General features: G+C 42.1%; 1 protein-coding gene across 6 annotated transcripts in view; it reads right to left on the minus strand.

Annotated features, from left to right (window-relative positions):
- The window catches only part of DST (dystonin), a 316,847-nt gene that overhangs the window by 262,208 nt on the left and 37,964 nt on the right, over window positions 1-16,675 (minus strand). For 4 of the 6 annotated variants that reach the window (XM_075087009.1, XM_075087008.1, XM_075087013.1 and 1 more), the window contains exon 1: window positions 15,796-15,973. The exons of the other annotated variants lie outside the window; for them this stretch is intronic. In XM_075087009.1, the coding sequence (XP_074943110.1) occupies window positions 15,796-15,886 (91 nt within the window). In that variant the 5' untranslated portion in view covers window positions 15,887-15,973. Of the gene's footprint in view, window positions 1-15,795; window positions 15,974-16,675 lie in introns of those variants that run through there. 6 annotated transcript variants of the gene reach the window in all.

The raw sequence follows: 16,675 nt of genomic DNA on the forward strand, positions 1-16,675 counted from the left end.
TGCATCTTCTATCCACATGACCGACTTGAATGACCATAGACCATAAACTTTTCCCTCCTGAGTGAAGGGATGCTCCAAAGCACCCTCTGTCCCATTGTTTGAGGAACACATAACAATACTGGAAATAACCACTCTACCGGGGTGGGGGGGGGGTGGGGGGGCGGAAGATGTTGTATAGGGCAGGGAGGGAATGAGTGGTTTAGTGTGTGCAACAAGATTCTGCAGCAAGGTATTAATTAGTGCGGGTTAAAGGGAAGCCAGTGATGGCACTACTGCAGACTGGTCAGCTTTGACCATTCTCTTAAGTCCCCTGGGCACATCCCCAAACCATCTGGGGGATCCAAACTGCTGACTGAGTCTGGGCCTGCCCTGCTCAGAGGCTGTGGGGCTGGGCCTCATGGATCCCCCTGCTAGCCTGGTTACCACACTGGGCTCCCAGTCCCTTGCAGAGCAGACAGTGCTTGCTGCTCCCCAACGAGTTCCTCAGAGTTTCCATCCTGTTATGCAGATGACAGATTAGAAGGTATTACGGAGAAGGGAAATCATGGGTATCTTCCAAATCCTCACTGTTGTTTTCATAATAAAAAGCTGCTCCAGTTGCCTGCTGCAGCCTGATTCTGCCAAAATTTTAGAGTTTCCTATCACAGGTTGCTGTGTGGATCCCCTGTTCTCAATGGAGTGGAAGACATTATCAGTGCTTCCGATGAAGACATCTACATCCTCGAATGGCAGTGTCATAACCTTTCATGGTATTCTTGATGCTGACAGCTCTACATTTTATATGGGTTGTCAATGTCGAATATGTTAGTGGAATTTCTTTGGCTCTGATTCTTTGTGGAAGCGTTACCATACAGTAGAGTTCAGCTTGGTGTTTCACCCTATTATTTGATTTGTGTATGAATAAAAACACCAGCAAACAAAAAGCAATGACAGCCCTAGATGGAAAGATCCGAACCTACACTTTCACCTCCCGCACACCGATCTATAACTTGCTTTCCTTTCAGCCTTCTTACTCCTACATGTTCACACGGTAGCTCAGTTTTAACAGAAAAACATTATATTCCTACCCAAAGATCCAAAAACTTGTGGCATTCCAAGCTGCACATAATCAAAACTCTTCAAGCTCAGAGAAGCCTAAAGTTACATCTAATTCTCAGGCAAATACTCAATTCACTGTTATTCTTATGCAAATTTACACTGAAGCATCATTCAGTTTTGGATTAGGTTTCCCTGGGTAGTAAACCCAAAGGAAACATTCAGGCAGTTTGCTATCTGACCCATGGCATTCAGTGAACCCTAGGCAGAAGATGAGAGCATAGTCCCCTGGAATGCAGTATTTCTGAGAAGGCACAGACACCCAAGGGACTTTTAAGTCAAACACTGACACTCCTCATAAATTGAGATGCCTAATAAAGTTGGCAGTGGTGGAAAGCAGCTAACCCTGACTGCCATATGGAGCATCACAATTTAGGCAGGATTTAGGACTGGATTTTGCCCTTTGTTTCCTATATAGTTGTGTTACATACACCCTTACTGCTAAACGTCACTGAGTTTGCATTAGGGCTTTAGTACCTCTCATCTCTTGGTTGCACCAAACAAAGGAGTTTTCTGGACACTGGGTGGTCTGAGGGGTGGCTATCAAATCAGCATAACAACACACTATGGAGCATGTCCTCCAAGGATCACAGCATTTTCCAAACACTAATTGTTTTTCCAACAAGCGATACATGTGCATGAAGCATGAGGCTGTCCTAGCTCCTAAGACAGATCTCTTCCCAGCTCCTTAGTGTCTTGTTAAAGTTACTTCTCAGTACCTTTTAAGTTAGAACTTGTTCTACATCACTTTCTTCTCCATCACTGTGGTGTTAGGCTGAAGGCTGAAGTAGTTAAGCCCTGCTAATAATAATAATAAAAGCCATTATCTTCAAGTATACATTTGATCTTCCTGTCAAGTCCTCATTTAAAGGCAGTGCCTTTACCTCGGTTCCTTACCTTCCCTCTGAGACTTTTGATGCTCTGTATTCTCTAAACATTTTTTCCCTGAGATCTACAACTCCTGAACAAAATATTTACTGGTGTTACATTTTAGTCCACTCAGAAATTGAGAGGAAGGAACCAAACAAAAAACAAATTTAAAAACTCAACACTAAGAAGTATTTAGTCCATCACATTTTAAGAGTAATTCAAGATTTTCTTCAGGCATTTCATAACTCTCCCAAAACCACAGAGTAACAAGAACTACTTATTGCAGCTGTGCTCAACTGATGCAACTTATGGCAGCTGAGCAGACATGACAACTGCCAATTACTACGCCCATGTGTACTGAAATCACTGATAACCCTAAAACTGAACTTCTCCATACTCCTTTCTGATTAAAAGCTTGAAAGCAAGAGAAGGGAGAAGCCTATTTTTCTCCCTCAAGTAAACAGACATCCATAACTGAGACAGTGTAATCCAGATACCTGTCAGAAAATTTGAATCAAGCTTTACCAAAGCTGTATAAACAAATTTTATCTTCATAGAAACTGCATCAATAACACTGTCTTAATGCATCATGAAAATGCATTGTTTTCACAGAGCAGTTTTTCAGCTACACAATAATTTCTAGAATGGCCCACACTAAACATGACATGATATAATGCAACTGGCCAGGAAGGTAGAGAAACCCAAGCAGGTATAAACCACACTCTAATATGAAAAGTTGCCATGCATGTATCATGGGGTCAGGAGAAAGAACAAAATTACAAAGAAATGAATTAGTAATGAAAAGGCAATTTAAGGAAGAGAAACTAGATGAAGAAAAAGATGGGTCTGCACAGAACTGTCATGGTGCAGCAGAGGCCAGCAGCTCCCTGGGGTCAGCAGGGTCTCCCCATGGAGAGGTGGCAGGGCAGGGCCCAGCAGCCAGGGCCTGTCCCACCGCCCCAGGCAGGAGCGGGGCAGCCCCAGCCCCGGGCATCAGCACCTCCCTGGGGACTGGGCTGGGCAGAGGCTGGGCCAGGACATGGGCCTGCGGGTGGGCCTGGCTCAGCATGGCCCATGGCAGGGCAGGGCTGTGGGGACCTGCAGACCGGCCCTGCTGAGGCATCGCTGGGGCAGGGGCCGACAGCCCCAGAGGGCTGATGTGGGGTCCTGGGCTGTGGGCAGGTGGAGGGAGCCCCAGGGGGTGGGCTGGGCCAGTCAGGGCAGCTGTCAGTGTCCTCAGAGACCGGACAAAAACAACACTAACAGCAACTGTGATACCAATTAAAACATAAAAATAGCTTTAACCTGATGTCAAAAGTGAAAATGGTCCAACAGGCAAGATAAAAAGTTCTGCTTGCCAATAAAACTGTTGTCATACCTAAAATATCAGCAGTAACTGACACATAAAAATTCCTGTTTACAAACTTCGCAGGAAGCAGCAGTCAGATCATGAAAGGCGCCTCTCTTCATAAAGCAGCCAACAGTACCCATCAGGGTATGTTCAGCATGGGGAAGACAAAGCAGTAAAAGAGGGAAATATAAATATGTAGTTGCCAAGGTTAATAAAAATGCCTTTAGTGCCTTCCAAATCAGAAAAAAATTGTACTGCTAATTTTAAAAGGTTAAATCTTGAAATTTTCATTCATTCTTTATTTTGATTAATTGCCTTAAGATATAATTTAACAGACACTTATCTGCATGACTGCAGAATGTACTGTCAGTATTTTGGACAAGATTGGGGATCACTTTTTTTCAGCAATGAGGAAGGCACTCCTGATGTCATCTTGTCCAAGTTTTACAAAAGTTTTTAGAAGATCAATAGGAGGCCACCAAGCAGCTGAAAAACTTATTGCAGTTAAGATTTCAAATGTCAAAAGTGGTGCTGGATTTCAAAAAGGCAAATAGTAGTATCTTTAAATTACTTATATTAAAAATAACCAAGATCTGTAATTATAACGTAACATAAACATAACAGGTAACTCACAGAGAAGCATGAGAAACTAAAACTAACGCAGCATTACTTAAAAACATATCTTAACAGGAGAAAACAAGAAAACATTAGGTAATAAGGGAAATTTTTGCTTTACAACACACACATCCCCCTATTTTTCTAAAACTTTCCCATCCTATACAAGTACCATAGACATTGTTAGATGATGGAAGGGCATTCTAAACTAATTTTAAAAAAGGAAAAAAGAGTGCAATGTTGATCCCTTTTCACATTAACATGGACTATAATTTACTTCAGTACCAGCAGGCTAGTAATCTAAATGCCCAATGCCAACAAGTAAACAGACACACGCTGTAAAAGTTTGCTATGCCAGAAACATTTCCTTAGAGAGGTAGAAGCCCTACCCAAGCAATGGTCGGAAAAATCAGGATAACAGACAAAACAAGAGACACAGTACCTATCAAAAGAAATGATAATTTTGCTACAAATCACACAATAACGCACAAGTTCATGGATAGTCAGAATAGGAGGCAGCGAGACTTGGCAAGCCACTGCAATGGCTAAGTATCTGAATCAACTCTTTACTGCGCAAGGGCCTACTCTTTAAGATGGCAATTTGTTGTTCCTTTCCCCACAGCCTCCTTTACAGAAAAATTACCATGTTCCATCACAGGAAGGAGTCACAAAGAAGAAATGATGTAGCCGCACAGGAAACCTAAACACATCCACCTACAAGCAGCTTGCATAGCCAACTACCACCACTTTACTATAAACTCAGAAAAAACTTAAGGTATCAAGAGATAAAAGCTGCTTACAGAAACTTATACTAAAATACATCACTATTCTCCAGATCATTTGCAAGAAATAAATGAAGAAGCTTGAGAAATTAGTTATGTAGCTCTGATTAGTTCCACTGGCAGTAACCGGAAAGCACAAATTAAAACAAACAAAAAAAAACACCAAAATACTGGGAAACATACTGAGAAAATAATGCCAAATTCCCATCATTTCTGCAATGATAGATCAAATTCCTCCATAACTGTTTGGACTCCTCTGAGTTAAAAAAAAAAAGGTGTGTACATATACAGGTAAACAGAGGGAAAAATCAATATATATTTCCAAAAGCTCACTAAAAACAACAAGGATATAGTGCATAATCCTGAAAAATTTACTTACAGGATAATAAAGTCTTGAATTTTGGCTGCCTTCCGATGCGAGAATAATGGGTGTGGTTTTCCAGAGATCATCAATGCATTTGGCATTTATTAAAGATTTGGAGAAGGCAGTAAACAACCAACCAACAACAACAACAAATGTCAGATCTTGTCTGGTGATGTGTTTTCAGATTGGGAGAACTCCAAAATTTTAAGGCTCAAAACCCTATCTATTGTCTAATAATCTTTCCTGTTTCAATGACAGGATATGAAATATAATTAAAAAAATAAAAAAGCATTGGGAATGAAAAACAGAAGCTAAGCATCCCTGAACTTCCAAAACCATCAGCAGAAAACTGCCTGCTAACTGCACAACAATCAGTAAGTCTTATACTTGGTATTCTAGAACTATCTAAAAGAAAAAAAAAAATCAATGGGAATTCTGAAATACATATCAAAGACATATAACATAAAACAGTACCACAAAGGTACTACATACAATCACACTGTCTCATCTCAAACTACATCAGTAGCAGGAGCACTAAAGTACATGTACAGTAATTAAATGCTTTAGTACTACGGCACAGAGAGAACTTTTGAGCTTAAAAATTGTAGAAGCTGAGCTTTTTAATTATAGAATCACTTGGTTTGGAAAAGACCTTTAAGATAATAATGAAATACAGAACTAAAGCATTCTAACTGAAATACAAAAAAAAATTATGACAAGACCAAAAATATTAATTAGACTCCCTTTCATTTATTTGCTGGCCTGACAAAATCAAGTTGTAAGCAGGCTCCATTATCTCACACAGCATCTAAGCCATTTGTCAACACTAACTGCTAGTCATTGAGATAAATACTGTGATGGCCTGTTTATTTAGTCAGAAGAAGAAAAGAGCAAATAAATAAAATTATTTATCAGCTGAGTCATTAAGCATGGAAATACATAGAAAACAAGTCTTGGGGGTTTAAAACGCAGTTAAGATATAGAAGACATCTTAGTGCACTGTATAATTAATTAACTTGTTCACACACAGCAGGGAGGGAGTGTTTGCTTCCATTGGCAGCACGAGGTCCAAGCACAAAACCAGACTGACTCTCTTGCCCTAAACAGCAATGCTCGCACATCCAGGTGTGAGTTAGAGTACTGAAACCAAGAGCTCAAGAAATACAATCATTTCAAAAGAAGCGACCATGCTAGTGCCTGTCCCCTGGGCATTCTTCTCTCTCTTGGCACTTTCACTGCAAGGGATTAAACTCTCCACTTGAAATGCTCTCACAGTAGGACACCAGCACATCAGTACATGACCTGAGACTCAAGTCCCGGTCAGGCTTTATCCCAACTCTAGGAACTTGAGTTCACAGCAGGAACGAGCATACAGGCACACAGACTGAGAAATCTCATTCCACACACACACGTTTTTCACATTTGATAATGATAAGGGAAGCTCAAAGGTTTCTCTACAGCTTCAACTACAGTTCAGGGAGTGAAGCCCGTGCTGCTTTCTAGGACTAGAGCTAGTGCTCCGTGGGTGCTCTCTGCTCCAGCAGCGGGCAGAAGGAGACTGGAACCGAGGTCTCTCCTCTTTTCTCACCACGACTGGGAAGGCATCAGTCTGAGGAGGAACTATGATTCACTCCTCTGCAAAGATAGTACAGGAGGCGTGCAAGTGTATCCCCCAAGAAGCCCCTCAAGCAAGCCCATCTTCTGCCTGCACTTTGTAGGTGCGGGCCTACAAGGAACCCAACCTACAGCTAAAATTTGAATTGAAAGCTATGAAGGAGGAAAGGGGAACCAAGGGTAGAGTAACAGGAGTCACACTGGACCTTCCACATGCTAGGAAGAAGGTCCTTCCCCACCTCCCCACTCCCACCCCTCCCAAAAGAAAAAGCTTCCCCCACCACTTGAGGTATTTATTACCAGGAAAACGGAAGAGGGCATGCAACCTTCAATGAAGAAGTATGCTCAAAGAAGGCAAATGACAGAAGATCAGAGGTGGGTAGACTCAACAAGGTGTATTGGTTGGGGAAACAAAAAGGAAAAAAATCCAACATCCAGCACAAACTGCACAAAGATTCATCAACGTTTTAGCCATACATCTAAATCTCCAACAGACCACTCACAACGTTAGTCACCGAAATGACAACAAAAATCTAGGCACCAAAATCAAAATATAAGTAATGCTTAGAATAAAGATGATCCCCCACATTCTGAAGTTACTAAACCAAATCCTTACATTTGGTATTAAATTGCAAATTATTGTGGAGACACACACGCTCTCAAAGTGTAAACTTGATCCTTTAAATTATCTTGATTATTATGAGGTTCCCAAAGCAAAAAAATGCTTTGGTATGACAGTCAAAATATCAAGGCATAAACATGTATTGTTTCTAGGACACTACTGTAATCTTTATAAATTGGATTATAACTTAGATAAATGATTGATGCTGCAAACTGCAGATAGCTGCTCAGTGCTACCGTAAACCTACTTTAAACAGTGCATTGGACGGCTGCACTGATTCAGTGCAATATAAGATCTGAAAGAAATGTATATCTGTAAGAAAGAAAAAAATGTACAATTTAAGCAGAAACATATAACACATATAGAATCAATTTTATTTCACTTAATACAATTTACAACAGAAACCAGCAGAAAATCAGAATTTGGGTTGGGTTGATAGTCTCAGAGGTAGGCCAGGTCTGGCCTCACAAGGAGTGTATGGACTTTATTAACAAGGGCTCTGTTTTAAAAAATTGAAACAGAGCAATGCAAAAGTATCCTGTTGAGCATGGTAAAATTATAAGGTAATTTCATCAAGGGACCTAATCAACTTAGGCTTTCTTCCTGTAGCTCATCTGTGTCTCTTCTTCTCTCCTTCAAAGAGATACTGAGCCAAACACCGCTTTAACTCTAGCATAAACTGGTCATCAACAAAAATTATCAGCAAAGAAGAAAACCAAAACCTACCCAAAACCACAGCAAGTGTTTCTCAGCAATTGTTTTGTTAAAAATTGAACAAAGAGGGTAGAAGTCATAAAGCCTGACAAAACTGTTTGCTCTACAAGGAAAATATCAGTATGTTTGAGATGTGTATCCTTTTTAATTCTGAAATCAACTTTCTGAAAATTATAATGAACTTTCCTCCAGAGAAGATTTCACATTTAAAACCTTTCAAAAGCTGAGTTTTAAATGCAGATCTAATATCTGTAATGCATAGTATTACAATATGATTTCCAGCATCAGGTTATGATCTGAACAACATGTAGTCACTGGGAGAGAACCTCCAAGGCACAAACAGCAGTGAAGCACCTAATTTCTATTAAAAGTCACATGGACTAGCAACCAAATTGCCATGTATGCTTTTGAATACATCCTTCTCTGAAACTAGAACTATCGTAGCAACAATACCTTATTCCCAAAAGTCGTGTATGACTACACAGCAGTGGCTTCTCCAGACAAATGCTTGAGTCATCTCCTAATTTCTAGGACATAATGTAAACCCTTTACCTCGAGATTAAACATTTATCTAAAGGCAAAGTAACTTAAAGCATTAAATATTTATAAGCCTCCATAGCTAAGTTCCTGACTAGTACCAAAATTAACAGAAGTGTTGTTTGAGTAAAAACCACAGCATTTCAAGTGCCACTCCTCTAGCAGAATAGCTTTTTTGGTAGAACTGCTCAGGATGCTTCATTATTGTTATTACTGTAAAATGTCTGTCCAAATGACCACACGCTTTTTGTAATGCTGCTTCTACAGTGCCTAAAAGACCTTGTCACACGAGGAACACTCAGACTGTAACTTGATCAGGCAGAACAAAAGTCTCCAAGCAGGATGACAGGATAACCACCTCAGTACCCAGCAAAAGACGTCTGGGGACTTCTTTGTCCACCTGTAGTCTCATCTGCAAATTGCCTGAAACATACCTCTAAAAGACGTAAAAACAGGCAGACTTTTACGTGTTTTCTGAACTAAAACATACACTTCTCTCTAATCCCAGTATAGAGGAGCTCTACTAATTTTAGATGCAAGTGGTGCAAAGCGTCATAGCTGTCAGATAGCTGGATACCTGAATCTCAGGCCAAACTGATTTAGTTTTCCAACATAATTAGGCTATGAACCCCACTTAATTGCTAATCTGTATTTATATGCATTGTAGAACACATTATTAAATACTGTAATTTCACATATTAACTATGAAACTGAACAATCAAAACATATTTAAAAGCAAACCAAGTTCAAAAGGGCCATGTGGCTATAATCAAGAACAGATTTTGGCCTATGCTACTGAAAAGCCCATCAGAGGCCTAATCCGCCTTGTCTTACAGAAATAGTTACACTAATTGTGTAATTGCAACGTTCAGAATTTAACCCTCAATATATTTGCCTAGCACCTTCGTCCTTTCACAGATTTATTTGCAGCTATCCTCAGTTTAAAATGTACAAAATCCAAAAAGTTGATAGATTACAACAAAGTGATGTACTCATCAGGCATAATAAAATTAAATCTGGAAACACATTAGCTTGCTTTTAATGCAGCTAAGGCCAAACTGGAATGCCCTAAAGGATGACTGATTTCAGCAGGAGTATGCCTTTTTAAAGGCTGAACTATTACTTCGGCCCCAGTCTTGGGAAGACTGACTTGTGTGGGTGGATTTCTCAAGCCAGTGTATTCCCACAAAAGCACCGGAGTCTGCCTACACAGATGAACTTGTAAGATCTGGCTGTTAACATGCCCTTCAGGATTTGACCCGCAGACTGAAGTGTCTTTGTAAGCATTGTTTCACCTGTTTGAAAGCTGGGCTGACTGAAAGCATTCAGTACATGAATATTTTCACCCACTACAGAAAATCAAGGCTTTGTTAAATTAAACGGCTTTAATGATGTTTTACAGGAAACATTTCAGGCATGCAGCAATAAGCTGTATTCATATTTGACATTTACGAAACTTTATGCTTTCAAGCCTGAACTTACAAAATACTTGCACTTAACTTAAAGCACGTCAATAAGCCCATTTTTATTTTACAAAGCACTTAATTCCAAGTACATGCTGAAGTTTTAGCAAAACGATGGAATAAATTCCTCAAATCAGGCATGTCTTAAACAGCGTAGAGGAAAAAAAGAATGTATAATCTGGTTTTCAAGCGAGGTATCACTAGAGATTAGCAAACTAGATCACAGCAAACAATTAGAAACACCTCAACCAAAAACGTAAACTGAGCCAAAACAAGCCTTTTAACACGATGACTGCAGTTTATTTCCTCCTCTCCACCACCACCAAACACACCACCACCCCCAATACTTCACCACCTTCTGGTTTGGGCCATAAAAAGGGAATTATGGAATATTTCTGTGAGCTCTAATTAAAAGATGCTGCTGACTCAATGGGAATTGAGAAGTATCAGAAAAGCAACGAAACAGACCTTTGATCTCTGCCCCAATTCACATACCACAGATACTTGAATCGATGGCCAAATTCTGCTCGCCTTAGTCATCCAAACAGGTATCTCTGAAAGCCATGGAGACACAACTACAGTTTATGTATACCATCAAACTCAGCTTCAGAAACTGCTGCCCAAACCTTGAGGCCTCTAAACAGACAAAAATTAAGACCTCTTCAACTTGGATCAAGTGAAGTGCTCACGCAAGTCAAATCAGCAAGATCTGGTTCATATTTAGGATAAAATGCACTAAAAAAAACCCAAACATCTCCACACAATTTTAAAGTGAGAACTTTCTGCTTAAAAAGAAGGAACATTGAAACAGTAGAATTGTGGGGTTTACATTTTTACATGGCCCAAGGAGTCTATTAATTTTGTCTGACTTCACAAAAGTGCTATTACATTTCAGTCCCTAATTGAAGGCACTCTCTGTTGGCTAAAATCTTTCATTCCCAGGAGGCTAACCTGCTGTAGGAAATGTGCTAGAACTGGGGAAACAACGGTGTTGTCATCCTGTAGACTTGCACAGTGGCAAAGAAAGGATTAGGAGACATGCAGCCAGATAATCCACACCTACCCTCTACTAGTCAGCAAAAAACCCTGTCCTATTTGGACAAAAAAGTTATCAATTCCAAGGCTAGATACTACCAGCACCTGAGAGGCGGTGGAAGAAAACCATCCAAGGTGGAAATTCCTTACACTCCCTGCAAAACCAACACCTGTATGCCACCAGTTTTTGTTATGCCGAAGGAGAAGGAAAATAAGTTAAAAGCACCTTATCAATTACTCACTCCAGTATTTCTTTCCAAGGAAGGCCTGAAGCAGGACATCTGATTAGTTCACAGCCAAGAGCCCAGAAGAGCAAGATTTCTGCAGGCTGTGAGTTCAGGTCCCTGAGTTCGGAGCATACAAGGAAATTCAAATTCCATAGCCAGGAGTATCTGCCACAGCCCAAACTGTCTTTGCTCTGTGAAGCCATCTCTGAAGAACATCATCCCTGGAGTAAGTCTGATACAAAACACATTTAGGAGCCTCCAAAATCCCAAAATGCAGCAGCTTTATTTTCAAATTGTACAAAAGCCATTCTGAACAAATGGCCCCTTCCTGAAGTCAGCTCAAAGGAGCTGCATGACAGGCATCTACGTTTTTTTTTTTAATCTTAACCCAAAAACTCTACACAAGCAATGTCAGAACAGCTTTACTTGATGCTACCCTCAATCATTAGAACAAATTACATTACCTCTGAACCCTACACAGGCAACAAAATGCATCAGATGACCTGCTAGCTCTCGCCCATCTCCAATGTCTTTGTTCTTAGAATACAGAAACAGAACTGTTTGCTGTGATTCAGCTGGATGTGTAGTATTACAGATCTTTGTAAAGCAAGAGAAAAATGCCAATAGCAAAACAGAACGTGCCAAAGTTTAAATAACCCAACCTGAGTTTTGCTATTCCCAGTCCCAGACTTGCCTCTCCTTCCTTCAGCAACAGAGGCTATGCAGCAAGCCCTAAGGAAGCAGTAACCAGGCACCCAACCCAAAGAAACCGTTTACGTGATGACTAAATTGTTGTTAGTGATAGGAAAGGTAAGTCCCTGAACAGCAAGGCTGTATTCTTTGTGGGCCGTCATGTCAAGTTGACTTTTCTAATAGATCTGTCTCCTATAGAGCCAAAATCTACAGCATTGAAAGGTCTGTGTGGGCCAAATAACCCTATATATTTTAAACTTTTATAGCTTACAGGATTTTAAGACCATTCTTGAATAACTGCAATATATTCAACACTTAACTCTAAGAACTAGCTCTTTTTCAGAGACAGCAATCATGCAGTCATTAACAGATGTGTCCATTTCAATAATGATGTCAAAGGGAGGCAACTTTGTTACATAATCATTCAAAAACTTGCTGAAAAAGGAGGTTGTTGCAATTGACATTTAAATGAATGTTGACCACCTGAACTGAAAAATTCAAAAAAAATTTTACCTGAAGTGAACTATACCACTTCAGAGGGATTATAAACGTAAGTCTTGATTCTTAGTGCATCACTTAAGATTTATACCAGGGTAAATCTAATTAATGCACTCCACTTAAAGCTTAACATGGTGATTTTCAAATATTTAATACTGAAATAATGTTGGTATGGAACAATGCATAGGTACGCCACCTGATAGAGATGGTATTTAGTATTTTAAAAATTAAACATATATTAAATACTATCAGACATTTTCTTATTTATCAAGGAGGCTGCAGATAACAATTGTGTTATTTTTTTGTTCCCAGGCAACGGCGCGATAACTTACAAAGCAGCAAGACTAAATTTTTAAGTTCTTTAAAACCTCCTAGAGAACTCAAATATATTTTTTGAGATGAAGTTGAATTGTTAGTTATATTAACAAATATTTGTCCAAGTTCTCATCCTCCTATTCAGTCACAAACAAGATGTGAAATATGTCAAACACTTCAGATAAAATATATGGAGCATTGTATTGCCATTATCACAGTAAAAGCTTTGCCTTTGAATTCTTAGAGGTGCTACTAACAAAGAAGCATTTTTTTCCCCCTGAATAAGTAGCCTGATACAACATGATTTCTAAATCACCTGAAATAACATGACTCTTTTTCCTCCACCAAAGTACTTTAGAAATACTGCAGAAGAATTACTCCACAAATCAAGAACAAAAATATGACAGCCAGCAACTGAGCTGATCAGGAGTCAGGAAAAAACACTCTCTTCTCCCATAGCAAACAGCTCTTCTGTGCTGTCTCAGATTTAGCAAACAGTTGCCTAATTATTTACTGTCACAGCCAGAGACATGGCCTGCAGGCAGAATTTGGAGATGTACAAATATCCTGGTTTCAACTGCTAAAGCAACAAGGTACTTGGTATTGCAAGGTCTTCAAGATCTGCAGCCTACTTTGGCTGCGGAAATGGATGGAGAGCAAAAATCTCACTTTTCCACATTTAAAAAGGACTGTTTTTCTCTTCCTAAATCAAACCACCCGAACGTCTTAATGATGCAGCATCATACGATCCCAAGCCTTCCAAGACAGGCAATGGATTTCGTACAGCTGACTCTGCTAGTTACAGTACTCAACAGCTGGGGCATAGATAATTTGGCACCCTGAAAAACGCCCTAGATGAATACAAGAGCGTTCTGCAGAACGCAAAAAGGAAAAGAAAAAGAAAAGGATTATTAGCATTAAAATTATGGATTAGAGCTGGTCTTAAAAATATAAAGTCAACACGGTTTGCATTTGATTAAGAAAATTACTAGAGGCGGTGTTTACAGAACCGAGAGATTCAGAGAAATGGCACTCCCTCTTCAAAGCCTATATTGTAGCAATTCTTTTCTGATTACATCAGCTCCCATTGCAAGTCATCAGAACAACAATCGCTGTAGTGAAGTCATACTACTGGGACTCGGATGGGAAATCATGACCGGCTTGGAAACACATTTTAAAAAATGATGTGTTTTCCAGGTTTCCAATATATCTTAATTAAAACAAGTCCGAATCTTTACCTTTGCTCCCAATGGCTGAATAAAGCATACCTCAAGCAGCAAAACACAGCAGACCAATATTGTGAATATTACACTAAAAACCAAGACAACAGGAACTAGGTCCTTCCAAATAATATCATAATTTGCCTGTCACTGATAACAGCAGTGGACGTGATGCTACCCCCACAGTGCAATATACCGAAATATTTCTACAATGTGCTAATTTCCATAGATATGTGAATTAGTTTTAGGAGGTTATTTTAATTAAAATCCCTTTGATCCCCAACACTTAAAAAACAGTCTTTTCAGTCCTTATGCCAATAAAACTCTCAATGCAATAGGGGAAATTAGGCCTAATATGTTTCCCAGGTTTTTAAGCAAGTAGACAAACTGGTATAGGAATTAACTTTATTAAACCTAACTCTAGCACCAAATCAAAGGTAATCTAAAGCAGAATAGCTGCGCTTTGGATTAGAACCAGAACAGAAGAACAAGTCTTCTCAGTATTTTCTTTATTTAGAGAGTAAGCAGTCTACTTGCTTTAAAATTTTGCAAATATCAGTTCAGCTACAGATAAAGTAATTGTTGCCTTAAAAAAAGAGAGAATGGACTAAAAATGTGCTTTTGAACATGATCTGTTATCTCTCCTTATTTCTCAACTAAAACACACCAACGCGTTTCAGTACAGAAACAGCGCACATGCTCCATGGCTGCATTGACACAATGGGCAACAGACACAAAGGAGTCATTAGTCAAGACTGTTAATGACACATGAAATCACAACTGACACAGGTATAAAGTAGACTCGGACCTGACAAGTTCTCATGTCAAAATAGAAAAATTTTTTTTCAAAATATTACCACTAACAACCCCGATTACATAAAATCAACTACCAGTACCTTCAAATCAAGCTGTCTTAAACTATGCCACTCCCATTCCCATCAGCGGAAACCATTTAACCAAAATCTTTAGAATTGACTAGAAACATACAGCTGAAAACCTGTAATCCTTCAAAATAAAAATTTCAGATATAAAATCTAGCCTGTCTTTTCCCCAGACATTATAAAAGGACTCAGCGCTGCTAATGCGAGCATATGGTGGTAAAAAATATTTCTGAAGATTCAATGTCAACAGTTAACTCCATCACTTTCACACCTGAATTAAAATCAGACCTGTAACACGTTTGATACGCATTATTCAGATTTAGCATTAGCGAACGCACTGAAAAACAGTACCGAATCGTGTCTCCCAAACCATCTCTTCCAACCCGATGAATTTAAGACAGCAATGTCATCTGCATTTCCAGCAAGATAAATTTAGCTGGATGCATCTTTGTTATGATAAACGCCTTTTTCCTCAGTTTTCTGGATTCACTGAAAACACTCAGGTGCTACAGGAACTACGATCCTTATTTGCCCGATCACCAAAAAAAACCCCAAAACAAAACAAACAAAAAAACCCCACCCGAAATAAAAAGGTCAAAATAAACCGAAACCTTAAATACAAAAGCACATCAACACGTAAATCACCGTGTCCGCATTTCACTCGGACAAAAAGACTTTTACACACCAGAGCGAGCGTTTCACCGCTGGCGAGGGACAGGCGGCGGGGGATTTACCTCAGGAGCCGCCACCGCCGCCCGGCCCCCCCCCACCCCGGCAGCGGCCGCGCAGGGCTCGGGGCCGCCGCCCGGCCCCGGCCCCCCCGAGCCGGCGGGTATGGTCGCACCTGGCCGGAGCATGTCCCGCCCGGGGCGGCCCCGCCACGGGGAGGGCAGCCCTACCTTTGTATCTCTCCAAGACGTCCTCGTACGCTTGCAGGTACTCCTGCTCCTCGGCGTAGAGGTACGCGCCGGGCGAAAGGTATCCGGCCATGGCCGGGTCGTGGGGGCTATCCCTGCCCGCTTCCCTGCGCGGCTCCGGGCAGCCGGCAGCCCCGGGGACGGCACAAGAAGCAGCCCAACGGCCAGCGGCAGGGAGGGAGGGACGGCGGGGGGAGGGCGCTGCCAGCCCGGCCGGGGAAACGCCCCCGCCGGCCGCTCGGGTTTCGGTAGCCGCCCCTCGCAGCGCGGAGGGGGGCGGCCCCAGACCGGCGGCCGCCGCCGCCACCTCCGCGCCGCAGCCCGGCGGTTCCAGCCCCATCGCTGAGGCACCGCCTGCGGGGCCGGCGAGCTCTGCCGCCGCTGTTCGGGCCCTGAACCGCCTCCCGCCCCCCATGTTTCTGCCCCGGCCCCACTCCGGGACCGGGAGGGCGGCGGCCGGCAGGGCGGGGACACGACACCCGCGGCGCGCAGGGGGCGGGCGAGGGCACCGTCACCCTGCGGCGCTGGCGCTGCGGGACCGCAGCACGGCGGAACGTCGCCGGGCTGGGGTAGGAAGTGTGCTGCGGGCAGGGCCCCGCCGCGGGTGGCCCCGGTGCGGAAGGGACCCCCCGCTGCCCGGCGGGGCGGGCCGGGGCGGAGCGGGGCGGGAGCGGCCCCGGCCCCGGCGCAGGTGTCAGCGCCCGCCCCCGGCCGCCTCCCCCCCGCGCCTGCGCTCTGCCTGCCGCCACCGCCTCCCGGCCCGACCCCAGCAACCCGCACCCTGGCTCCCAGGGGCGGCCGAGCCGGCCCCGCGCCCCCAGCCCCACCTCCCGCGGCTGGCGAGAGCCCAGCCCTGCAGGGC

Source organism: Phalacrocorax aristotelis, chromosome 3 (assembly GCF_949628215.1).
Source record: "Phalacrocorax aristotelis chromosome 3, bGulAri2.1, whole genome shotgun sequence".
NCBI lineage: Eukaryota > Metazoa > Chordata > Aves > Suliformes > Phalacrocoracidae > Phalacrocorax > Phalacrocorax aristotelis.